A 25,707-nucleotide genomic window follows, 5' to 3' on the forward strand; every position below is an offset into this window, starting at 1 on the left:
ATTTTGAAAACATTTGCCCTGTGCAGTCACTTGATCATGAGTGCACTAAACTCAATCTCTTCCCTGTCCCCTGCTGTCACCCACCAGTTCAGGGAAGGGAAACCGCTGAAGTGGGGAACTTCTTGTACTCATGGAGGCTGCCCAAACAAATTAGAACCACGGTTAGGCGCAGGTTGTTCTTTGCTTCAGATCCTTTGCACCCATGTTAATCCATGGGTTGGTGGAACATCAGCTACAAACAGGTGCTCAACCACCCATTGTGATCTGCATTCACTTTGCTATAGTTGTGTATTGTGCATACTATTGATTCCAAGCCAGGGTTATAGTTTCTGGAGGTGACATGCAGAGAAATATAATATGGAATTTTGTTGTATGAGATGTTTGCAAGTTCTCTAATACATAACGAACTGACCTCTACTCCTGTGTTATGATGACTGTATTATTGCAATACTTAGTGATTAAGGTTCTGCTGGTTACACAGGCCGGTATCAAACCTCTGTCCGCACAGAAGAGACCAGCTCCTGAAAAAAGAGAGATTATCATGAAGAAAACCGTGGCAGCACCCGTAAAGACCGAAGCAAATACTCAGACAGTTGCTAAAGAGCCAGCTTCAGAAAGCAGCACACCATCCTGGGCAAGCGATCATAATTATAATGCAGTAAAGCCAGAAAAGACTCCTGCCATTTCATCATCACTGTTGTTCAAATGTATGTATTTCATAGGGATATACCTCTGCAATCATTACACTTTCCTTGAGTACCTTTCAACTTTTGACCCTGATAAATTAGAAAGGGGTTTTAATTACGGTCTTTTCCCATCTTCAAAGATTTGCACACATACCTCTTAGGGAGAGTTTCAAGGCTCATATATAGAAACGACAACTTGGGGTTTTCTCTCAGGTTGTATAAAATGGCACTTAAGCGTATACTTGCAGGTTAACAAACCCATTATTTTTCATAGATGATAGGTATGTTCTAATAGAAGGTAGGTAATGATAAACATTTATTTGTTTCCTAAGTTTATATAATGTACAGAGTAACTGTTTCGTTCACTTTCATTTAAGTCCCTATCTGCCTTTGCATTATGACTTAGGAATGTTAGGTCTACAAGGTTTCTGAATGATTCAAATGGATAATTTACATGCACACACAACCACACAACTTTTAGGTATTAATTTTGGGGAGTTTTGGGAGAGGCCGATCCTCCTTCCAAGAATGTGACTTACATGAAATCATGTCAAGGCCCATCTTAAACCATAGGGATTTTTATCTATGAAAGGTATGTGTCAGAGGCATTCGTCAAGGTAGAACAATAGGAAGAGAGTTCTCACCTTGAATGTCACAACTTTAAAGTATTTGAAGAACATTTTTGGCAACGTTTAGCTTATAAAGGTAAGTAAGTTAGCGCTTTGCAATGTAAAAATGATTGTTCTCTTAGGCCTGTTTTACTTCCTTCATTTAAACAGTGTTGCAGGGGTTTTTTAATTGCATGGCAAAAGGTAAAGGACTTAATGCTCAAATGTGTCAGACATATTTGTAATCCCCGATATAAGGCTCTGCATCAGTAACAGTAGAAAAAGACAAAACTCTTAGGTCTGCTACTAAAATAACAGTCTCTAAATGTTTGCTTGATTTCCACTGGAAGATGGCTTTGGTGAAACCCTGAAAGAATGGAGTTCCAGGGCTTGAGGAGAAGCCACCTTTCATTTCGGCCTGCTTTCATTTTGGGGGGGTTGACCAACAAAGTATTGCCTTTTGCTTGTCAGTGGCAGCCAAGAGCAGGAGGACTTGGTATCTAAGGCATGTAGGATTCAGACACCTTTATTTAAAACCTCCCGTGGGTTTGTTTCTCCTTGTCACTTTCATTAACCCAGCCCAGCCTTTCAACGAAATCTACGAAGCTTGCTAGTCCACCTGCCTGCACATAGCCCTATGGGTCACTTCTGGCACAACAGTCTGAAAGAGCCAGTTATCTTCCAGCTTACTAAAGCTTCCTTACCTAGTCACTTCAAGGCTACTTTGCCAGGCAAGTGGCTATATTGAGAAGCCTAATCTCAGCAATGTCTATATCAATTGTACATTAACTGGTACATTATCAAAATGTGAGCATTTTTGTGAAATCCCATAACTAGCGGGGAAATTTAGAATTGGAACTATCTTTTTGTCGTTGCTGTTATGCTTGAAAATGGACATATTCATTTAGTTTGCATTTAGTGAAGAGCTTTCACCATCTCTAGAAGCTGCTCCCACTTCAAGGTAAGTTCTATGAATGTCTTCAAGTTATTTGTATCACTGCTAAACTACCAAATATAAATTCATTCATTGAAACGACTCCTTTCTCCTTCAGTGGTGGAGGTTATCCAGGAGTGGTTACTCCTCCCCCTTTCTTGGGAGGCAGTGTTATACAAGATTTGTATCTGTAGACTGATTAGTCCTGGCACTATGTGGGGTTGGGCATGTACAGAAGTCTTATTGATCATCACCTGATGGAGTAGATCTGGATCTCACATACGTTACATGAAACTTCATTTCCTTTCTGATCTCTGAAAAACACACTATTATGGTAGACAGAAATAAGCTCTACAGCATTAGAGACATGGCACCCTACTATGCTCCATCTACTCTTGCTTGTCTTTGCACTCCTCAGAAATATCTAAAGTACTTATGACCCCATGCTGATTGGATGCTCGCTGCACTGTAGTGCCTGGTCGTGAGTGTTCATTTTCCTGAAAAATGACCTTAAAAACATCATCACACTCTTAAATTAGATGTTAGTAAAGGGAACTTCTTACATAACTGCACTAGTTTCCTTTCATAATAGCTATAAGTTACTCTAGAGTTACTTTAGAGCAGAGGTTCCCAAACTGGTCTGCAGGCTTCATTGAAGTGGTCCATGACATGTCTCCAACAATACAGTCTAGCACAGTGCATCACAGTCACTACAACAGAGAAATCATTAAGTAGTCCTCCAAGACCCTCAGTAATTTTCAGGTGGTTTGTGTCTGTGTGTGGGGTATTTCGGGAAATGCTGCTCTAGAGTAATTTTGTACAGTAAGGTCCTTTTCAGAGTTCTGCTCAATACTTCACCCAGCACCTAGTGGGATCCTACTACACATTAAGCGAACACATGATACTGCTGTTCTGAGGAACTTCAGATGCAAAGAATAAAGGAGACACCATGCATATTGCTCTGGGCAAAACAATAACACTGTAGGGAGGAAAAGGATTCCCTGTTGCTCTAGTGTACCTTGTAGGCTGATAGTGTACTATGGGGAGGGGAAGAAGTAGCTTCAGCATTATATATCCTATTACTGTGACAGGTCTCTTATTATAACATCAAATGTCCCTTATCCATGATTACATTAAAAAAAAATTAAAAATATGCTCGTAGGGAGAGGGTTGGGAATTAGCAGATCAAGTTCTCAATTTGGACTTCTAGTCCTTGGCTATTGAGTCACTATCAGTGATTCAATGAAACTGTTCAAGTACAGAGGAAGGGAAGCCGTGTTCTGTACCCGAACATTCCTGTCACACCTTTGTCACTGTTTACAGGTACTCAGCCACTGGAGGCAAAATTTCTGTTACTCAGAAAAAGAGGGGTTTTCTTTCAGTCTTATTAGAGCGATTTATTGTGGGTTATCCCATTTTACCCTGACAACAGCTTTGTAAGGCAAGTCAGGCTGAGAGATAGTGACTTCCCGGTGAATGTTCTAATTGAACAAGGTTTTGAACCTGAGTTCCCCACATTAAATTCAAAAAGTTCAGCTATTTGACTGTGCTTGAATTTATTTGTTTCTTAACAGCAAACAATATACAATCATTCCCTGCTTTATGAGAGTAGGATGGCAAGGAGAATTTCAGATTACTTAAACATGCTGTTCAGTACACAACTTCAACATTAAAAACACAGCTATAAAGCCAAACCTGTATTGCCACAATTATGTATATGTGTCTATTGCGATAGCATTTTTGATGCAGCATTTTAATGTAGATCAGTAGGGAATTCACTTTCTCTGTCATTCTGAAAGTATGATGGTGTCATACATTGTCATGCAGTCTTGAGTTGGCTGCAGGACAAATGTAGTCACAAACAAAGAATGTGGAATTAAAATCCAAATAATGGGACAGAGTATTTCAAGTGCTGGTAAGAAACTTCTTATTACAAAACCAATCCAGAAATCTGATGGATGAACCTTCTGCCACCTACTGGGCAGGAAAGAGATAAAGTTTCTTAATTTTTGTTGTTCTTAGTTGATTCTGACTGTCTAGAATCAGAACACTGATGATAGGATTTAAAACTAACATCTCATTTCAACACACCATCTGCTTTTCCTTTGCAGTTGAGAAAAACAAAATTGATAGATTTACTGGCCACAATGAAAGCTTTAATGTACTTCTGACTTCAAAACACAATTTCATTGTAGCTTTTACTTCTCTCTGTAAAAACTAGAATATTAATGAGTCACTGGGAGTTGAAAATGTTTTGACAGTGGAAAGCTGTGAAAGAAAAAGCAATAATGAAATTAGGGGAGGTATATATGACAAGCCCTTATAAAAATATCTTACTAACACACCACCTATCTGATTGGGTTGCACCTGCCACTCTGGGTGGCTGGGTCCATAAGCAAAAAGGAATTCAAAAAGAAATTCTAGCAATGAAATGGTTAAATCAGTATATAATTGGTCCTGCTTTAAGCTGCTTTTTCTAATAAGTCAGGACTAGTCTTAAATACTCCCCTCAGCCCTTCCTTTTCATTAAAGTTGGTTTTAAAGTGCTAGAATGCTTTAACATCACATTGATCTGCACTGAGGTCAAGCGTAGTGTCAGAGTGCTGTTGTAAACTCCATTTCTCAGGTAGTAGTAATCCATTAAAAGCGCTTAAATTGAAGGAAGTAATTAGTCTGGTGAGAAGAGAAAGGGGCTGGCAACATCTCAAGATGCAGCCAGGATATTCTAAACAGTAGAGGAAGCATATCACTAATTTTTCTTCAAAATCAGAACACCTTGAAGTTCAATGTTTTCTCATTGTAGAGCTTTTTCAGATGAGAATTGCTAAAAACCAGAGAGTAGTATTTATGGGACTAGAAAGAGTATGAGTACTCTATTAATCCAGCCTTGTTAATTAGTGACTGAACTGCAAAAAAACACTTACTCATGTGAGGGTTTCCTTTTATGAGTAAAAAGGCTAGTAAAATGTAGGAGGCTGACAGAGGAGATGTTTGTTGACAGCCTTCCAACACTGACAGCCCGGTTGATTTATATGCTAGGTGTACAAGAAAGGACTGTGCCTCCTGTGCAAGCAATATAAAAGTCTACTCTCTAGGTATTCTGCTGCACTTCTGTGCTGCCAAAGGAGGAAGGGGCTTTCCTTTTCCCACAGCCAGGGTAGAAGCTAGTAAAATTGCAACAAATTGGTCTGGAGGGAATTTTGTGCCCTTGCCTATGTGGTAGTCCTTATCACTAGGGGCAGCCAGACAAGCAAGTCATATTTTGTGCCCTAGAGCATTTGCAAGATGTTCCATGCTGGGTAGGTGTAGGAAACTAAATACTAGCCTGGAATTTAAAAGATGATATAGAAGTAAGGGTAGTGTGCAGAATCAGGGGCAAGTTCTTACCTGAAGAAAATCTCTTGTGTGAGAGCAGTGACCCAGCTCAGGTAGCAGGTGTAATTCAGTCATTTGGGGCTGTCATGTGTCTACCTTGTCAACTCTTTCTTCGCTAATCAAATATAAAGGGAATGTAAGGTTCCTTTCTACTATATATGTTTTGAGTTTTTTATCATCATTACCTTAAACTGGCTGAGTGACTAATTGGAACTCTTCCTCCTCCCCTCCAAATAAAAGGGGTTCTCCGTGCTGATGTCTTATACTTCCAGTATTACAGACAAAGGAGCAGATCTGGACTGCTGTGTGGCTTCTGACTGTGCCTGAAAGCAGTGAATGGGAGCTGAAGATGCCCTCCGTGGAGCTACGTCTTCAAGATCTGTGCAAGAAGACTTAAGCGGTGGGCTGCACCACATATTGCAGGGGAGGTGTATAAGTTGCAGAAACATCCACTTACCTGGGTTGGGTTTGGGAGAGAGTGAAGATTTTTCTTGTCCCACAGGCCAACTGATGAGATTCTAGATGTCCAAGGAGGCATGCTAGACCTTGCCAGGATAAGTTTCCATAGAGCGTGAGCACCAGGGCTTGCCAATTCAATATCCCATTTGCAATTGGTGCCATCTTGGATGATTCAGAGGAAGAAAACTGTCCTGAAAAGCGGCTATCCTTCCCTGCCTATAGTAGATCACTCCTGATAAGGCTGGTTAAAGTTCATCACACAGCATGTCACAATTACCCAGCTAAGTTGAAAACAGGTTCATCACTAATCAGTTCTAAAAGGCTATATCAAACACACATGAAGCAATGCCTTATATTTATTTTCTGTACAGCACTGCGTATAGACAGCATTAATTTTCCTTCAGTTCCCCTTTTGTAAGGCTGGAGAAAACTAATTCACCCATATCTAGAATATGATCATGGTTAAAATGCAGAGAAGCTGCCTTAATCAAGTTGTACGAGTTCGAAACCTGATTGTAGGCAGCAGCAAACAGTTGCAGTTTACATTTGTTGCAAGTGGGGAGTAGTACAACTGAAAAAGTTTGAACCAACAAGCAGTCCTGGGTGACTTGAATTGGGCAAATGCTCATAGACTTGCCACACTACTACGAAGAAATCCTGACACAGATGAACAGCCTGTCCTAACACTTGCGAGTCCAGAATCTGGGTTTAAAGCAAACCTTGCTTTCAAGCCTGATTTGATGACTCTCGAGAGGGGTGGGCAATGCAGCGTGTTTTGAGATGGGGGGGTTAGATGCACTTTAGAAGGTGCTTAGTGGGTCCAGAAGGGAAACCAGGAACAAAAAATAATTGATACATAATACAGATTTAAAAGTATAACAGGAACTATCTTCCTCCAACCGCAGACAGGAGGATTTGAGGCAGATTTTGGTGACACATCTAGGAACCAGAGATTCAGGGCTACATTAGGGTGTCTTTCAAGCATGGCTCTACATGCTGCTGATGCTCTGAAGTGTTGCATTCATCTCCCAACAGTGAACATGCGGAGGCAACACTTGAGTTACAGTTTGTGGTAAGTAATATTGTGGAATGGCTGCAGCACCTGCTGATCTTTGCCATTTATACTATTCAACATTATGGAAGTGCTTGGAATGGGTTTTGCTTTTTGAGGGTTTAAAATACCCCTCCTACAAGCCTCCACACCCATCTTTTGCACTGTGAATGGGGGCTTGGGTACTTTTTTATTTACCTGGAGATTGTTCATTCCTACAAGAACATTCCACTTCCATTTTCTTAAATGGACTGGATGTTCTCTGTTAAAGAGAACATTACACACTCCATAGCACAATTCTGTAATAGTGCTGCATATAAATATTGTCAGTGCATAATAAAAAGTTAGGAAAATCCAATGAATACTAGAACTGATTAGGCATATGTGATTAGCAGCATATGAAAATTACCTCAAGTTTGGCCCGCTGATAAGACAGTTTGTCTATGCAGTTACTAAGATCTTCCACACACTACTGGTGAATTACTAGCTTAGCCTTCTATTTCAGTTTCCCTGTTCAGCAAAGGGAAAACATAGTAAATTCAGTAAAAAGCCACCTTGGCTTTTAGGGGAGTTGGAATGAGAGCAAACATCTCCCTATTCTGACCATCTGGTTTCTTGAGACCAATAAGGCCTGCAGAGGTTCCCATCTACTTTTAGCCTTGCACAAATCGGCAACCCGAGAACAGCACACAAGATTCTCTTAAGCCACTCGCTGGGAAACATTAGATTATTGCAAATTGTGCCACACGGAGACTTGGCAGAAACTGCTTTCTCAGAAATCTGCAATGAAATGCATTTGGGATTTTTGTACATTTTAGCTACAGCTAACAAAACTAGCACAATCCATGTACTAAATTCTCAAATCAACCTAAGCGGAGCTCGCATTGACAATCCTCACGATGCTTACCAACTATCTCACTCATGATACAAAATCTTGCTTCTTGAAAGAAGATGCCACCTGAGCCCTGTTACTGCAGTTTACATTTCATGTGATACTAAGAGAATACAACTGGATCATGGGGTTGATTTGCCCTATTTCAACCAGTTACTGAGGCAGCAGTGTAATAACAAGCTACCAGTGCAGTGGTTACCAAAGCATTTTGGCCCTAGCTTTATTACTGAAATTTTGCATTGTTGCATGGTATCCAAATAATATGGGCAGCAATGTTTGAGAAGCAGTCATGTGCAGGTGTACTGATGCATAATCATCTCAACAGAACTACTAACCGCCTGTGATTTGCTGAAATGGTTTCAAATTGGTATTTCAGGTAGGGCATTCTTAGCGCACATAAGCTCCCACAATTTGGCAAGAACATGATTGCCATTTCACAAGGAGAAAATTAGATTCATGCCTTTGTTTTAGATGAGGTTTTTTGTTTTGTTTTTTAATAAAGTGCTCCTGGTTTCATCTGATGCAGATTATTAAGTTAGTCATTTCAAAGATTTGGTTATTTTTTTTGTAAGCAAAGTCAAATTTCTAAGTCAAATGTAGGCGCTCTTTGAACTGAATCTGCAACAGTGGTAGTTCACTCAAAACTACTTCAGAAAGGTTAGCTTTTCTGAAATCATTAGAGAATTGTGCAGTAGAAGACAAGATGGGGAGTCATGTGTGGACTGGTAGGTGAGCTCTGAGGTGATCTATGCGAAGCAGCTCCATATACATACCACAACAGACACTTCTTTTCATGAGGACTAGAAACTGTCTCTTTTCTCTTACTAGAAATCTGAAAAATACGCTGGGTGTGATTTTGTGATTTTCATCCTTGCCGTGAATTAGTGTCACTGGGTAAACCTGGAAACCACATTTAATCTGATTGTTACTATCATATCTAAAGTGAATACTTTTTGAAGAAGCCATATATGATGAATAGGTATGCCAAGTTCTAGACATGAGGAAGATTTAAATTATATAACCTTTCTGCGCCCGCCCCCCTGGTCAGCCTTCCATATAATGTTTTAAAATCTCTGTTTACTGGCTCATATTTTTGTGGTATTACGAAAGATACATATGCTTTGTGATTATGGTATATGGAACCTGACTATATATGGGCTTGCAAACAAAGGCTTAAACATGTGTACCACATTATGTGCCTACACAGATGATGTGCTTGGCCACCCTCAACATAGTCATGTGTGCTATTCAGCAATTAAGGAAAGGTGGTGTGTTCTTTTTCCCTTATGGAAGTTGCCAGTCTACCAATGAAACTGCTAGGGATGTTTTGATATTTTAGGTAATTGGAGGGTAATTGCTGACCAGCCAACTGGCATTTCCAATATTGGAGCATGTAATGTTGCATTCATTAATGGAACACACTGTTCAGTTGCTAACCATAGGACTTTAGATTCATTTGTGACTAGTTCCATCACTCCTTCTAAAGTGAAAGAAGATTCCCTCTGGGGACTATTGAATCACTTCCCAATGTCTCTGTATCGTCAACATGAGCTTAGTGTAGAATTGTTAGCTTGTGGGAGAAAAGGACTTGATTACAACCACTTTCTCCTCTGCCACCTAAATCCAAATTACATGAATATCCTAATATGGGCCCTGAACAAACAAGATTCCAAGGAAGGATGGCAGAGAGCCTACTGGCAGCTTACTCCTTTCAACAGAATGACCAACGTAGACTAATTTTATGGCTGGACTTTCCAACATCTTATGGTGTCATCAAATGAGAACTACAAACAACTAATAGGGGTACCAGAACTGCAGTACCAATTATGGCAAGGTGGGGAGTTTGCTAAACCTGTATGCATATGCCCCCATCTAGGGTCTGCCTGCACACTGTAAGGAATTGGCAGTCATTTGCTATTGAGCTCCTCTTGCAACTGATGGAAGCAAGTTGGAACCTATATTGCACACATCAAATTCTAATGCTAACCCAAATTTCATTGGGAAGGAGCAGATTTCCCTACCCAAATGCAACTTGATGAGCAAGTCTAAACTTCATATCCCATCAGTAAATCTACAATGAATGGGCTGAACAGGTTTCTCTTAGCCTTCTTTGCCTGCCTTCTTGTTGCCTTACCTAATTTACAGGACATCTAAACGTAACTCGGGTGTCCCATTTTTCCAGTGAGCATGTGCATATCAACAAATTGCAGTATGGGCAAATCTGGTCATGCTGCTTTAGTATATATGCAACTATGTTTTTCTTCTGAAAAGTACTGGCAGGCAGACAAACCCCATGCCTGGGGGGAGGGTGTAAAATAAACCAGTGTTGTGTAATTGGCACTTAAAGGAGTGTGGTCTAAACTGACTTAAATAAGATAATGGTACTGGAAAGAAGGTTAGTAGGATGTAACTGACACACATACAGAACCGGGGGGAAGGGGGATCCTCTTGCCTTCTAAACGCTGCATTACAGCTCCCATCCCTGACCATTTGTGATCCTGGCTGGGGCTGATGGGAGTTTGGAAATGCCATATTTGAATGATCACAAGTTCCGCAGCACAGTATAGAAAGGGACCAAACTTAGTACTAAGGAGTCAACAACATACAGGGATTTTTTTCAAAAAGCAAAACAAGAATGACAAAGCTGATTTAAAAATATTAAATGGCATATTTAAATCGGTTTTTTTAAAATCTAATGTGCTATTGATTTCTGCATTTTAATGTTTGTTGAATTGAAATAGTGATAATTAATCCTGTGCATAGGCATTCCTGTAAGCTTCAACCCTATAAATACCCTATGCTCTAGCAAGTAGGCAGACCTCTCTTACCTATGTCTTTTATGTATATAACAGGTGCTACTACTTTTAAGAGATTGTTTTTACTGCATAATCAAGCCATATATTTAGATAAGCTGTATAAAACTTCTGCGACTTTTAAGATTCCCATCCAGCTGCAATCTTCAGTATTAAGCCAAAAGCTAGCTACTGCCTACAAAACTGATGGTGGTGAGTGCATGCCTTGTGCAATAGCTATGAGTAGAATGCAATCACTTCCCTTCCCTATCTGACTCTAGAAATTCTATGCATTTCCTACCACCACCACCACATTCCTGAATAACGTACACGCATGAGCTGTTTGTGGTTTTCTGGCTGTAATACTATACATTTCCTTTCTTTGGGGAAAGTTGAACAAAACAGAAAAACCAAAACAGGAAAGTACTTCCTGCCTTTCGGGGGGGGGGGGAGTTTCAGCTCAAATGTTCTAGACTAGGTGTGAGGAATGTTTGACCCTCCAGATGTTGCTGAACTACACATCTGATAAACTGCAGCAAGCACAGCCAATGGCCAAAGATGATGGGAGTTGTAGTTCAGCAACATCTGGAGAGTCAAAGGTTCTGACACCTGGTCTAGACAGTGAGCTGTTTTTATGAGGGATTCTGCTATGTCGGAATACCATCACACAGATCTGAACAAATGCAGGTCACTAAATGGCACTGCAAATGAATGCTGTGTCCAAGACGGCTTAAACTATCCCCTTTGATTTTATGCAGGCTCTCTTTGCTTGAGAACCGCATTTACAGCCACAATTGGATGGCTTTCAATTTTAGGTGAAATAGAATTCTGTCTTTTATATGAGCTAATTAAAGTTTCTGGTCACTTCCCCCTAAGCTATACCTTCAGCTGCATCAGTGCTTTTTTCAACAAATGACATGTATAAAGATAAGTCTACTCAATATGAGCCTAGTTTTTGACTATATTCATGCAATCATGGCCATGTGTAGGTTGCTGAGGCTAGACTCATGAAAAGTTGGCAAGAATTCCCTGACTCCCAAGTCGTACCATTTGTCAATTAGCTCCACTTCCCCTCAGATGGATGTTTAACAGATGCACAAACAATTTTGATTTCCTATATGAGGGTGGTCCAACATGCAGCCCGGGGGTTGCATGCAGCCCTCAAGGCCATTTTCGACAGCCTTTGGCAGTGTTCAGGACTTCTTAAAGTGACTCAAGTAGCTGGCTTTTTTTTCTTATTGCTGTGAGGCACACAAGAAAACAAACGGCAAAGGCGCTTGTCTCTCGCATCCCCTTCAAGGCCAAACGGGCCAGCCCTCCCCTGCTGTATCCTCTAACCTTGCCCAGGATTGCTCTGGACAACAAAATAATGTATTAATGTGAGAGAGGTATTTTCCACACACTGATAATGAACAACTGGATACCTCCACATATATAAGGCTCAGTGAACTTAACAGCATTTGCTTAAGTCTTGCACTGCATTTTGACCACACATGGAGTTATAATCCTATTTTGCGGATCACAGCCTAGCACACTGATTCAGCGCATACTAACTCAGGAGCATAGCTGTTGACCATCCCTTATTTGGCGGGAAAGTCCCTTATCCCAGCACCGTGTCCTGCTGCTGTCCCTTATTGATGATGTCCCTTAAATTTCCCGGGTTTCAAAGGAAGCAGCTCCTCTCCCTGCCAGCCAGGGAGGCGCCAACTGTGTTGCTTGGCTGCGTTGCTCACCCAATAAGGAGTCTAAGAATGACTGGGGGTGGAGCTTGCATGCCTTGTGCCGCTCAATTCGGCCATGTTGCCTGGAGACTCACCTTTGCTCAGCGCTTCCCAGCAGAGGGGATGGTGGTTTTCCTTGTTGCATCCCCTTTGCCGGGTTGCTGCGCTGTGGGAACCACTGCTTGAGGCTTCGTTTGGCTGCTGGCTGGGCTTTCTGCCTTTGGCTCGGAGGGAGAAGGTGAACATACCTGTGCTGGGAAAATCCCTTATTTTGGCTGCTGATCCCTTATTTTCAAGGCTGCTGGCTCCTTATTTTCAAATCTGTAAGTTGACAGCTATGCTCAGGAGTAGGTCCATTATGCTTATACTTAAATATACTAATGGTGTATATTAAATAATATTAGCTATACTGCAAATACTTAAGTAACAATATAAAAATTTGGTTCACTCTGGAGCCTCTGGTTTCTGTGTCAAAGTACTCTTGCCGCACACTTTGGGAGGTTGGACCACTCTGTCCTATATTATGGACTAGAGTAATCCGTGCAGACTTGTAGAGTGGAATGTGAACTGTACAGTTAATATAAGTAATTGTCTAGATTTGTGTTAGTCTGGTGTAATATCCTTCTGTATTAAGATTTGCTACGATTTCGATCTAGGAAAATTTTATTTGGGTTGGTGGCTATGGAAAAGGTCAGTCCTGCATTTCTTCCTACTGCTCAGTTCCGTAAACTCCACAGCAGACCCCTGCTTGGTATAATGTGCACCTGAATGATATTTTTTCATACTTTCGACTTGATTTGTGGCATACTTGCACTTAGTATTCAACTTACGAAGACCACTAAAACCATGTGTCAGTAGAAGTGATTTTATAAAAGCAGCTGCAAGTAACAGTTATTGGAATTTGTGAATATAATTCCCTTAATTCTGCATACGGTGATCACCAGCCTTTGAGCATTTGCAGGCAAACACTGTAAAGTACTTTGCCCCAAAATGTCTGGATGGAGCTGTTTAGTTGGTATGAAGATGTGGACACTGGCTAGGATAGGATGGAGTCCTCCTTACAGTAGCAGCTAGCCGTGTCTCCAGGTAGCTGCTTAGTCGGGCACTTGGGGAGCTACCAATACGATTGTCATGCAGCTACTGTGCTATCGCTGTTGATCTTCCCTCTTCACCTTCAAGGCCTCAAAGCTTCCTGCCCACAAACAACAGATCAGGGCTGACATCTGTTGCAGCCGTTCTCTCTGCGCACTTGCCCTGGACTGCAGCTCTGCAATTATACTTGTTTTCAAAGCCCCCAGCCCTCATTTCACGAATGGGAACACAACAAGCCTGCAGGCAATTTGAGACCCCATCTGTTCTGGAGTGTTTTTCTCTTGTGTCGTGCCTGAGGATACAGCTTGTTTGTTTTTCTCTGTCCCGCTCTTATCCTCCAAGACACAATATGTACGTTGCTGTGGCAATGCACAAGTATGGGCAGTAACAGGAGAAAAAAAGGCAGAAAAATCAGGCCAAGTACACATGTTGGGATTTTATGTTTGGCTATCTATAGTCTGCTTCGAATCAGGTATCCTTTCTCAGTATTTGCTCATCTGTTGCTCTTGGGTTCTTAGGTGATTTTATCTCCCTAAAGCTGGATCCCTGCCTCCAGTAGTGTTTTTCTTGCCCTTTCCTTATATGGGGCTTTCAGTGGTCTCCTAGGCAAGAGACTAAAAAGGTCTACATCATCTTTACTTCATGAATTCTGCACCAGGCGATTCCAGACCACACACTTCAGCCCTCATTCTTAAAATGTAGCATTTGAGTTACTTTCATGGGAAGGGTTTGATACTACATAAAAACACAGTAAAACTAGTACGGGCCCTTGTATTCATAGATTGCAGGAATTTCTCAACACATCTTGACAGGCTGGCTGGGTGGTTTTTTATGATGAAATACATGTGCTTCAGAATTGTTAATGCCAAATAACCCCTGGGACCTTATGAAGAAGGGCAGGCAAGAAATTGAATTAATACCTTACTTTGTATGCATAAGCAGGGAAGCCCATAGTGTGTTGTCACTCCGTGGCTGCTGTAAATTCCTCACAACTCTTCCACCCATCACAGTTGGCATGGTCAGGTACCTGGAGGTTAAAATGAAAGAGTGAGAAGCCCACGATGAAAAACTAGGTTCTTAGTTACTTCAACTCCCAATTGCTTTGGTAAATTTGTTTATGCTACAGCTGAAGAAAACAGAAAGCTTGCTACTGTGCGGCAAATGCCTCCTGTTGTGTCTAATCATTTGCATAGCGGCTTTTGCAGATATGCCAGTATTTTTCAGGCTGTCAGTGTTCAACTGCTAAAATGTAAAAAATAAGAAGAGGTTAGATCCTGTTAACTTTTCAAATGTAAAACCAACAACTTAAACTAAATGCAAGTTTCAGTAGGAAAAAATTAAAGTCTTAATCCTGCATTTCCTGAGAGAACTTACTGCAGCCCTTGGGAGACTCTGTGGCTCTTCTATAGAGAACATTCGTTACACAAAAAGAGCATCTCAGGATATTTGTTTATAAGAAGGCAAGCTCAAAAGCAATTCCTGAAGGTGATCTATTTTTCCTATACTGTATATGGTATATCTAACATTTTCTGTATATGTTTTATAACTTGGAATCACAGAGCTGCAGAGTTGGAAGGGACCTCAAGGGTCATCTAGTCCAACCCCCTGTAGTGCAGGAATCCTGATCATAGCTGTACCTTGGTTGGCTCAAACCACCAACCTTCTGGTTAACAGTCAGACACACTGAGCCATTGTGCCATTCTTCAAACCAGTTTGTGCGTAAGAGCAGAGATAGGTTTCAATGAGACCCTATGCCAAACACCCACTTCTCCCACACTAGACATCAGAGGTGTCTAGTTTATATGCCACTTTCCCACGGTAAACTGTACAAAGTGGCTGCCAGTATTACTCAATTATAAAAAGGCAAAACTTTTTTTGCCAAGGGTGCGTTGTCTACATGATTTAAGGTATATCAACAATAAGGTACAGAAACTTGATTTAAAAATAAGAGCTGGGCTTTTCAGAATTCTGCAGTTTATATTCCGAGCTTATCCAGAATTTGCAAGTACATAGAGTCCTGTGTTTGCTCTATGCTATTACCAGATTCTAATTTATTGCAAAAACGAGTGATGATAAAAAGCAGAGTGATCAGATTCCTCAAAGGAATCCTCGTGGAGGAGCATCCCTGGGGATAAGGTGAACACTTAGTGATTTGTGTAGATTAGGAAAAGAGACTACTAGGAGTTCCAGCGGGGCAGCTACAATTGGCTTTGAAGCATGGAGGGGACAGGGATTTGGGAAGAGCAAATTATGCACAAGTACCAAAAGGAAAGCTTGAGTAAGAGTAACTGGGATGAACACATCAGATGCTGCACCTCCAATCTTAAGAAGCCTAATTGCAGTGAGTGAACAAGTTATCTGTTTCTGAATCTATTGGTGTGCTAAATCAAAAATATTGGGCGAAACTAAAGTTTAATAGGTGTAAAAAGTCACCATTATAGTCTAATGAAGTACATATTTTTATTGTCTCCATATGAAACGTAACTTGCAAGTTTTGAAACACTAAATTAAAATTATTTAAATGCTAAAGATTTGACTTTTAACTTGGAACCATAGGCATTAGAATTTGTCTTTCTAGCAACTCGGTTTTATTGGACCACTGTTCTGCCATGTGGTTATTTAGTATGGGATGCCATGGTCAGAGTGCTAATTCAGTGTCAAAGGTTTGTGCTGTGCTGCTGCCACAAGCCGACCTTGGAACAAACATAGTTGTGTGTGTAACTCTATGGGTTGTGTCCGATTGGTGTCCTTACAAAAAAGCTTTTACTGCTAAAGAAAGGCAAGGTAACAATCTTAGATTACAAAACATTTCTGTGGTTAAATATTCCTTTCTGAAAAGCGAGTTCTGTATAATTTTTCAGAAGTATAAACATTATAGTATAAACATCAAGATTATTGTGTTTATCTCCTATTGCTCTTGAACCTCCTGAAAGAACTATTTATAGTAAAGGCATAGTATTCTCTTCAACAGGAGTATTTATTCACTTATTTCAACTAAACCACATGAAATAGCCTAATCACAAATGCAAACATTAGTGGCTCTTCATTTCAGGTCTTTTCTCAATCTGGCAATAAGTGCCATGCCATTCACAATGCTATCATACATATAGATACGCCGACTCGATCGAGTGGACAGAACACTAGCTCACCATGAGTATTTTAAATTATCTGATGTGGTTGGACTCTGATCCCATCCAGTATGCTAAACATTAATGAATGCAAAGTTTTACTCCTACTGTAGTAGTTTACATGAACTCATTTGCTCAAGATAGCAGCACTTTGCAGAGGCAGCAGCAACAAAAGTCACAAAGATTGTTTATCTTGGAATAACTAAAGTACATTGCTATATGCTGCATGACAGAAAGAACACACTAAACGTGAGTACATGATACCTAATGAATTTCTAGAAGAGCAGATCTCTCATTCAATGTTACTTCAGATATATTTTACTTCAGAGGTATTTAAATATAATTCCTCTAATGAGAATAGGTTTCAGATGTCTTTAGAGATTTTTAGCAAGTATGGTTTTCAGCTACCAAAATTACGGCCTGTATTTTAAAATGCTGCTTTAAAAATGATGACTGAAAATTGCATAACAAACAGTTCGCACTACATTCCTTCTGTTAACGAGTGTTATACTGTTCCTCATTCCAGCCATTGTCCAGATCTATTCCATTGTTAATAGAGGTTATTTTTCTTTTGAATGTGAGTTATTTCACATGTGCATCTATATATCTAGATACCTTAGTTTCTATAGTTTAAATAGAACCTTGCAATTTCATTTTAAGGCAAATGTTTGTTTTCGAGGGAGGCACTTATTTACAGAAAACACTTGTGAATATCATAATATGTTACAATCCTACAAGTTTCTTACTGAGCATGTGTTGAAATGCTAGGAAAGTTGTGGTCGATTGCGGCCACACATATACAGGTAGGAATGAAAGCTGATGTTACGATGCAACAATGATGTTACAAGCAGAATTCTAAAGTGTTTCAGGTGAAATGATACTAGGGGAGAGATGTAATAAAATCAGATGCTATTAGTCAGATGTTATTCTAACAAGTGCTCTTCTGAAACGTTCAGCTTAAGTATTTGTTTTGATGTGTTGTGGCCATTACTTCACACTGATAATTCAACATATCTGATACAAGTATAATAAATGTTAGAATTGCTTGCATGATTTAGAAAGTGCATATTCTTTCTTTTCCTTAAAAAAAAAAAACAGCTTGTATGCCTGAGCCTTATACTTGCTGTTTTGTATATGTGTTAGCTCATGTGTGCAATCTTTGAAGATGGATCTACTTTTGTTTTAAAAGTGTGAAAAACATGTATTCGAAATAGCTTTCTTTTTGATATGTTTTCTCTCCTTAAGAGATTGTACCCTTTTCCTTTGGGCTTGATTCATTGGGCATGATTCATTTGCATCATGGGCACAGCCCATCTCTCCCTGTGTCTTGCAAGTTTATTGTGTCAAATCAATTTGTACAAAAATAAGGCACCTTCTTCATAAAACCAATATAAGTTTCTATCACTTCTATAAGATAGTTTTAAACAACAAATATTGTTTGTCCATAATCTAGCCTAAATTGATCTTCTTTAATCTCTTTATTTTCATTTAAAAAATTACGCACATGTTTGGCTTACTGGATCATGTCTCTTGTTGAATCTTTGCAGCACAGCACCTGTTGCAAAAAATATAATTTATTGTGTTTTGTTCCTGTTAACAGCACAGAAAGAGGAACGTAAGAATGAGGATAAGCAAGCTGAATCTTCAGTAGCATCAAAGAAAATGGTTGTGTCAACTACTGCAGCGTCTCAACCCACTTCTGCAATGTCTACCCAAAGCAGAAATCTGCCCTTAAAGAAACCCTCTACATTTACTAGTCCTAAGCATCCAATTAAATACTCTGCTGCAGGTTTCAAAGGGGTGATACCTAAGAAATCTTCACTTTCAACTGGTCCACCTACATCAAGCAATGTGTCATCATCAAAGCCTTCACCTTTGTCCTATGGTACATCCTCAGTTTATAAAAAAACAATTTCCTCTTCAAGCATCGGTGGAGGACTCAGGAAGCCCATGGTGTCCTCTGCTTCTTCAACAACTTCCTCAGCTACACAAGCAAAATCTGCAAGTGCTAGTCAGTCACAGCCTAACTCTCAAATTCGCCAAAATATACGAAGATCCCTTAAGGAGATATTGTGGAAAAGGTAGGCACTAAGTGCACTTGCTCTGTGAAAATAATCTCTATAGTTTAGGATAATCATTAGATTTAATGCTGCGTGAACAGTGATATTCATCTCTTTTCACCTTTCATAGCACTTTAGATAATGTATCTGAAATAAGTTTAGTGCTAAAATAGTTGTGAATATTTTTACAGATAGGTAGCCGTGTTGGTCTGCCATAGTCAAAATAAAAAAATTCCTTCCAGTAGCACCTTAAAGACCAACTAAGTTAGTTCTTGGTATGAGCTTTCTTGTGCATGCACACTTCTTCAGATACACATGTGTATCTGAAGAAGTGTGCATGTACACGAAAGCTCATACCAAGAACTAACTTAGTTGGTCTTTAAGGTGCTATTGGAAGGAATTTTTTTATTGTGAATATTTTTGACTGAGAAGGAAATACCTTAGTAAATGTCAACATTTCTTGAAGGTTTTAAACAAGAATAGAAGGCCCCAAAGGCAATCTTACTTTCTTGAAAACTAGATTTTTTAAAAAAAAAACCATGGTATTCGCAAAACAGATAAGCACTGTCCAATATAAATGCATGTGCTCATCACCAGTTTTCCCAAACTATCATTAGTACTTTAAGCAGCAGAACAATCCTCCTGAGTACATGATATTCAGAGGATGTTGCAGCAGTGGATAGTGGCAATCAAAGAAGGAAAATTCATCCTTGAATTAAGTAGGCCATTTTTGAGACTTGAAGATTCTTCCTGCATGTAGGTAGATCAAGTTACTTAGCAGTACTGTCATTTTTGACTCCCTTTTCTTTCTTTCCTAACACTTTCTTTTGGCAGAGTAAATGATAGTGATGATCTGGCTATGACAGAGAGTGAGGTGGGAAAGATTGCACTGAACATTGAAAAGGAGATGTTTAATTTATTCCAGGCTACAGACAATCGGTATAAGAGTAAATATCGCAGCATTATGTTCAATCTGAAGGACCCTAAAAATCAGGTTTGTATGAAAGCGAATGAATGACTTCTCTACAGCCTTTTTTTTTTAGTGGACAGCCTTTGATTTGACTGCATCATTTATTTTATAGCTCTTTTTGTAAACTGCTTTGAGTTTTCTTTACAATCAAGAGGATTGTAAATTTTATTGGGGTAGGGTTCTTTGGAAGCATGAATGGCTAAAACTAACAAGCTTGGGGCTTTTTGGTTTAGAAAAGAGGCAAGGGAATATGATAGAGATATATAAAATTCTGCATGTGGAGAAAATGCCTGTGGAACGCTCAGTCCCATCTATTGTTTGTGCCCATTCCTGATACAGACATGCTTCAAATTATGTTGTAGACTCTTAATATTTTGCTAACCTGGCAATATTTTTAAAAAAATGTATTTTAAATATTTCATTCTATTTACACTTAAGACCTTTTAGAAGGAATTCATGAACTGGATGACAGCATTTACTCGCCTATTGGAAGATTCTCATTTGCTAGTTGTGTAAGTAGTTACTGCTCACCTCAAATCACTCCTCTCTCTTTAGGGACTTTTCCATCGTGTTCTTAGGGAAGACCTTCCTTTGTCAAGGCTTGTAAGAATGAAGCCAGAAGAACTCGTATCCAAAGAGCTATCTACATGGAAAGAAAAGCCAGCCAAAGCAGTAAGCAATAAATTTTTGAGGTGTTTATTATGTAAGGATGGTTGATGAGCAATTCCAGATGATGTGGTAATTGACTACAGATTAATGATTAAAGTCTAGATCACTGACTTTGTGTGTGTATACAAATCGCATTATTGTTTTCATAGGTAATGGCAGCTAGACGTAAATCTTTTGAAAACAAGAAGTCTGCTGTAAAACAAGAACCCATCCCAGATGCTAATATGGAAGATTCCCCACCAGTGTCTGATTCAGATGTAAGTATAAGCCACTTAAGGCACTGGTTTACAATTAATTATATAGACCATTTACCAAAATTTAGTTATTTACAAGAAGATATTGTATAATTTAAAATGCCATTTTTTAAGATCTCAATTATAGTTTATCTGCTTGCTTGCCTTTTTTATTTTAGAGGGCACAATCCAGTAATGCTCTATAGCAGCTTACCACACACGCTGCACAATTCCTGCAGTACTCTATACTTATTCTGAGGTACATGTACACAGTATTGTTTATTATTATTATTATTATTATTATTATTATTATTATTATTATTATTATTATAATAAAAAATTTGTATACTGCCCTTCATCCAAAGATCTCAGGGTCGTTCACGTCATAAAATACAGAATAAAACCACAACGAACATGATGAAAACAAGAACAAACCAAACGAATAGCCCACCCACCACTGTACATTGTAGTACACTGCCTATTACCTGGAATGTTGCTTTGGCATGGTTCCTATTGCAAAGAGACCAATGATAAACAGGCAACCCCTTATTAGTGCATGGCTGTGTTTTGGGTCATTGTGCGTGAGAGCGGAGCACACATAAGCTTGTTCCCACCCCGTTTTCCTGCCACTTCTGGGTCACCACAATGCACACGTGTGTGAATGTCAATTGGTTGTTGCCCGTACATTAATTAATTTGCCCAAAACAGGGGACCAGCACACTTTCTGTTTCCCCACTTGGGTGCTGACGAAACCTGTGGTGCCAGTAATGAATTTACGCAAACCTTATAAGGATCTCTTTCTGCATATGAGCTTGCACTTGTTGAAAGGTCAAGTTATGTTAGATTTTAGTAGTATCAATTGCTTTATTTTTGGAGTTGTGGATGTTTGGTTTAAAATCTGTGCATATCTACAGGAATTTGCATGTGTATAGTTGAAATGAGCCTGATACCAGCAAATCATACCATTGCCTCAATTCCTTTTTAGGAGCAGCAAGAGGCAGATCGAGCAGCTCCTGAGAAAAGCAGCGCTCCAATTCTTGATGTTTTCAGCAGTATGTTACAGGACACAACAAGTCAACACCGAGCCCATCTTTTTGACCTGAACTGCAAAATCTGTACAGGTATGCACAGGGATTACCAAGGCTGTGTGAACACCCACGTGGTAGAAATGCAAAGCAGAAATTTAAATTACCATATCAATTTTGTTCTGAGTAAACCCAAATCTGGCTGGAGCCTCAGTTATACAAATGGCCAGACTTTCTTCTTACAGTAATATAAACTTTTTGCTTTTATAAATTAAAACAGCAACAAGCAAGAAGTGATTTCCTGTCTCCAAGGGAAATATAGCACCATGTCCATGAAATGACACAGATTCACAATGTTACATGTTATTTTTTTTTACCATTTAGGTCAGATGTCAGCATCTGATGAAGAACCAGCTTCAAAGAAACTAAAATCGTCCTCTGTTAAGAAGGTGGAACCAAAGCCAGAAATGAAATCAAAATTTGAAAGCTCGACACCAACAGATGAAGTGGAGGCTGCAAAAGAAGAGGAAATGGAGACTGCTGCAGAACCTGTTGTTGAATCTGTAGCTGAAGTAGTTCCTCAGCCAAGCATAGAAAAAGCTTACATTCCTTTAACACAAGGACAAAGCAATCCATTATCTTCTCTACCCAATGAGAGCTCTCTCTACCCCACATCTTATGCTGGCGGTGTTATCACTACTGTGACAGTCTCTGGGAAGGATCCCAGAACAGCCATGAGCACTTTGTCAACCTCTGCTTCTACTGTGACTTCTGCATTGCATCCCACCCTGGCATCTGACAAAGGTTCTGTAGGGGAAAGTAAACCGGAAATATCCAGAAATACTGTAGCAGCTCCAAAATCAATATTAACGAAGCCATCATCATCATCGGACCCAAGATACTTGGCAGCTCAACCATCCCTAAATGTTAGGTATGTGTGTGTCAGTCTGCAAGAGGGTCACTAGGCCTGCGGTATTGTGCAAAGGGGACCATGCAACCCAGTGGTGTGTGTGTATCTAGGTGCAGGGGGAGCCTTCAAATTCCTTCTAAGGAAGAAAGCTTCCCAGAGTGAGTAAAATGGGGGGGCAAGGTGGGTGGGCAAGTTAATGGGCATAGCTAGGTCCCCCCCCCTTAGTGGGTGGCTCCTTGCTGTCCCCCAAGTGTGCAAGGAGGAGAAAAGCTCAGATCAAACACCCTTGCTGCCATTGCTATGCAGGTACTCTGATGCTAAGTGACAGTGAGGGATCATTCTTTGCCTCTCCTCAAGATGTGAAGGAGGGATAACTTGTGCTAATCTCGCAGAAGCCACTAGGAGGAAAGGACAGCAAAGCCATGAACAGGAGGATTTTTTTACTACTTCTTCATACTTTGAAGATTTGCCAAGTCGTATTTTCTCATGTAGCACACTTCTCAACCTCTAGTAGCATTGATGCACAGGAGGAGCCAGTGGTTGTAAGAACTGGGGAACGTGGGGTCACACACTGCCTTCACTTAAGGCAGGTTTATGAACTTCAGTGTCTCTCCATGCTTGACCCACTCTTTCATGCAAAAGAGAATCGGTCACAAGTCTTACAATATCAACTCAATCCCTAATAATAACAGGAATTCTATTCATGGGTTAGCAAATTAATGGTCCGTCTTTTGTGATCACTAGCCTTCCACCGAATGTGCTGGAAGTCTTAAAAATTGATTTCTAGCCCATTAATTTAATTTACTAAAAGTATATTTCATAAGATTTAGGATCAATTGATGTGGAATTTGAAAAATGTTGGGGTTGCCTGGGATGGAGGGGCATTTGTAGAGATACAATTTGTAGAGCCACTCTTGACACAATTCTCCCTCCTGGGTTTTCTGTTTTGCAGTATGTCGGAGATACGGTCCCCTCAAGAAGGAGATACGTCCGTCTTTCTCTCTCGCCTTAACACCATATGGAAAGGCTTTATCAACATGCAAAGCGTGGCCAAGTTTGTCACCAAAGCTTACCCTGTCTCTGGATCCTTTGACTACCTCAGTGAGGTGCGACTTTGAAGTGCTTGTGCTTTCTGTGTAAACAATATCTAAAATCATATTTCTAACTAAATTTGCTTTGCGGTAAGAGGTTAGCTATGTAATATGGTACTATGTTTACTCAACATGATAGCTTGAAAGCTAAGCAAATTGACCTATTGACCTATTAACATTTTCAAATTTCATTTAGGTAAGAGTTTTAATAACTCACTGTTCAGACAGTGGCCTGACTGCAAATAGTGTAGCAGTGTAGCATAAGAAATCGGACATAGATAATGTGTACATTGACTTGGCAACCATTTCATGCGGGGCTTCTGTTCCCAGCCCCTGCGTATGCGGAACACAGATAAGCAGCCCCTGCTCCATTATGTCCCCATTCTGTCTTCTTCTGGGTCCAAAAAGACCATGTGTCGGTGATGATACGTCAATTGGATGCACCTAAAATGGTCACCAGCTCCATTGTATCGGACAGCAATTTATTTAAAAAATAATAAAATAGTATTGGTGATCTGTAAGTACAATGGTACCTCGTGTTACGTACTGTCTCCCTTACGAATGCTTCGGGTAACGCACTCTGCTAACCCGGAAATAGATGCCCCTTGTTGTGAACTTTGCCCTGGGATGTGAGCGGAAGTCACACTCCGGTGGCGCGGCAGCAGCGGGAGGCGCCATTAGCAAAAGCACGCCTCATGTTACAAGCGGTTTCTGGTTACGAATGGACCTCTGGAATGAATTAAGTTCGTAACTGGAGGTACCACTGTCAGGGGAAAATAGGAGCACTGAAATGGCATGCTGGATATTCCATTTTTAGTATTAATACTTCATATCAGTAACTGATAAAGCACTGTTTATCATTCTCTGTTAATTACACTCTTGATTTTCATTTTGGTCTGGTGGTGAGAAGCAGTGATCTGTAATAACTGAACACACAGTGAACAGTAACCAGGAAGTGTGACACTGTTAACTAAGTGATGATTGCCACTGTCATGGGATGCCTGCAATATTCAGTGAGCTCCCAGTTTCCTGTATTAAACCCAAAAAAGAAACATAGGAAGGAAGTTCAGTATAGTTTATTATCAAGTGTCAAACCAACAACCGCAGACTGTTCATAAATTCTATTATTTGAGGAAAAGCCACCTTGGTTCTTGCATACATTCAAATAGATTTCACGTATTGCTCTGCATTGTTTGTGTAAGAACTGGTGGGAAGGTGGGGAGTAGAACAGTAGCTGAAACAGCTGTATATATTTCCTGCCTTAGAGGAGGAAGATACTTCAGTGTATTCAACCTTTTTTAAAAAAACCTACGTGTGCTCCTTTTATGGTCAATACGAACAGGGTGCTTGGAATTTTGATTCCTGTGCACCAACAAATTCTGTCAGTGGAATTAGTGTATCTTTCTTCCTGTGTTTTGAAGCAGGGATAGGAAGACGTCTAAACTTACGGATGTAAGAATAACCCTTTTTCCTCCTAGTTTGGAAAACAAGTATGTTACAATCTTAGGCTCAGTGGGCTATGAATATGATATAGTAGCAATGTTTATATGCTGAATTCTGAGACAAACTGTGGTTAATGCAAACAAATAGAAATATGTTTGCCCCTTCAACTATAGATAAGACAGCTTTATAAATATAAACACATTGCGCCTCAACAGCATGTTTTAGTGACAATTAAATTTTTACTCTATGAAAATGGGCTAGGAATGTTTTGTCACAATTTTCAAAGCTACTTTTTGTAGCTTTAATGTGCAAAAGTATTACTTCTTTATGTAAAAGCTATCTCTCACAGTGCTCAGATGTTACTGTCTGAGCCTAATATGAGAGGGAGTGAGCCTCAGGTTCTTAGCACACCAGTAGCCAGACTTTCCAGCTCATTTTCCTTGTACAAAAAGTCATGTTTGACCCATACAAATACTGCGTTCATCAGTTCCCAAGATCTTGTGGCACCTATCCCCCTTGATGTAGACAGAACATGTAAATAAAAGCAACATCCTACTACAGTGTCAGA

The 25,707-nt window shown here is 39.9% G+C and overlaps 1 protein-coding gene and 1 long non-coding RNA gene across 12 annotated transcripts in view; one reads left to right on the forward strand and one right to left on the reverse strand.

Annotated features, from left to right (window-relative positions):
* DIDO1 (death inducer-obliterator 1) overlaps nt 1-25,707 on the forward strand; it is a 67,433-nt gene that overhangs the window by 26,619 nt on the left and 15,107 nt on the right. For 10 of the 11 annotated variants that reach the window (XM_083507305.1, XM_083507298.1, XM_083507297.1 and 7 more), the window contains 8 exons: nt 482-707; nt 18,339-18,819; nt 19,633-19,792; nt 20,324-20,440; nt 20,587-20,694; nt 21,656-21,791; nt 22,080-22,626; nt 23,558-23,711. In XM_083507305.1, the coding sequence (XP_083363431.1) occupies nt 482-707; nt 18,339-18,819; nt 19,633-19,792; nt 20,324-20,440; nt 20,587-20,694; nt 21,656-21,791; nt 22,080-22,626; nt 23,558-23,711 (1,929 nt within the window). The remainder of the gene's footprint in view (nt 1-481; nt 708-18,338; nt 18,820-19,632; nt 19,793-20,323; nt 20,441-20,586; nt 20,695-21,655; nt 21,792-22,079; nt 22,627-23,557; nt 23,712-25,707) is intronic. The other variant, XM_083507301.1, reaches the window with a different exon arrangement.
* Nucleotides 1-25,707, reverse strand: part of LOC310708904 — a 53,003-nt gene that overhangs the window by 8,520 nt on the left and 18,776 nt on the right. Inside the window, exons 5-12 of the long non-coding RNA XR_014527188.1 lie at nt 24,230-24,459; nt 22,073-22,208; nt 20,300-20,411; nt 14,536-18,293; nt 6,061-6,278; nt 5,616-5,926; nt 2,843-4,496; nt 413-521 (exon numbers count right to left, since the gene is read on the reverse strand). This is a non-coding gene — a long non-coding RNA (uncharacterized lncRNA). The remainder of the gene's footprint in view (nt 1-412; nt 522-2,842; nt 4,497-5,615; nt 5,927-6,060; nt 6,279-14,535; nt 18,294-20,299; nt 20,412-22,072; nt 22,209-24,229; nt 24,460-25,707) is intronic.

Source organism: Podarcis liolepis, assembly GCF_965112155.1.
Source record: "Podarcis liolepis genome assembly, chromosome: 6".
In the NCBI taxonomy this organism is placed as follows: Eukaryota; Metazoa; Chordata; class Lepidosauria; order Squamata; family Lacertidae; genus Podarcis; species Podarcis liolepis.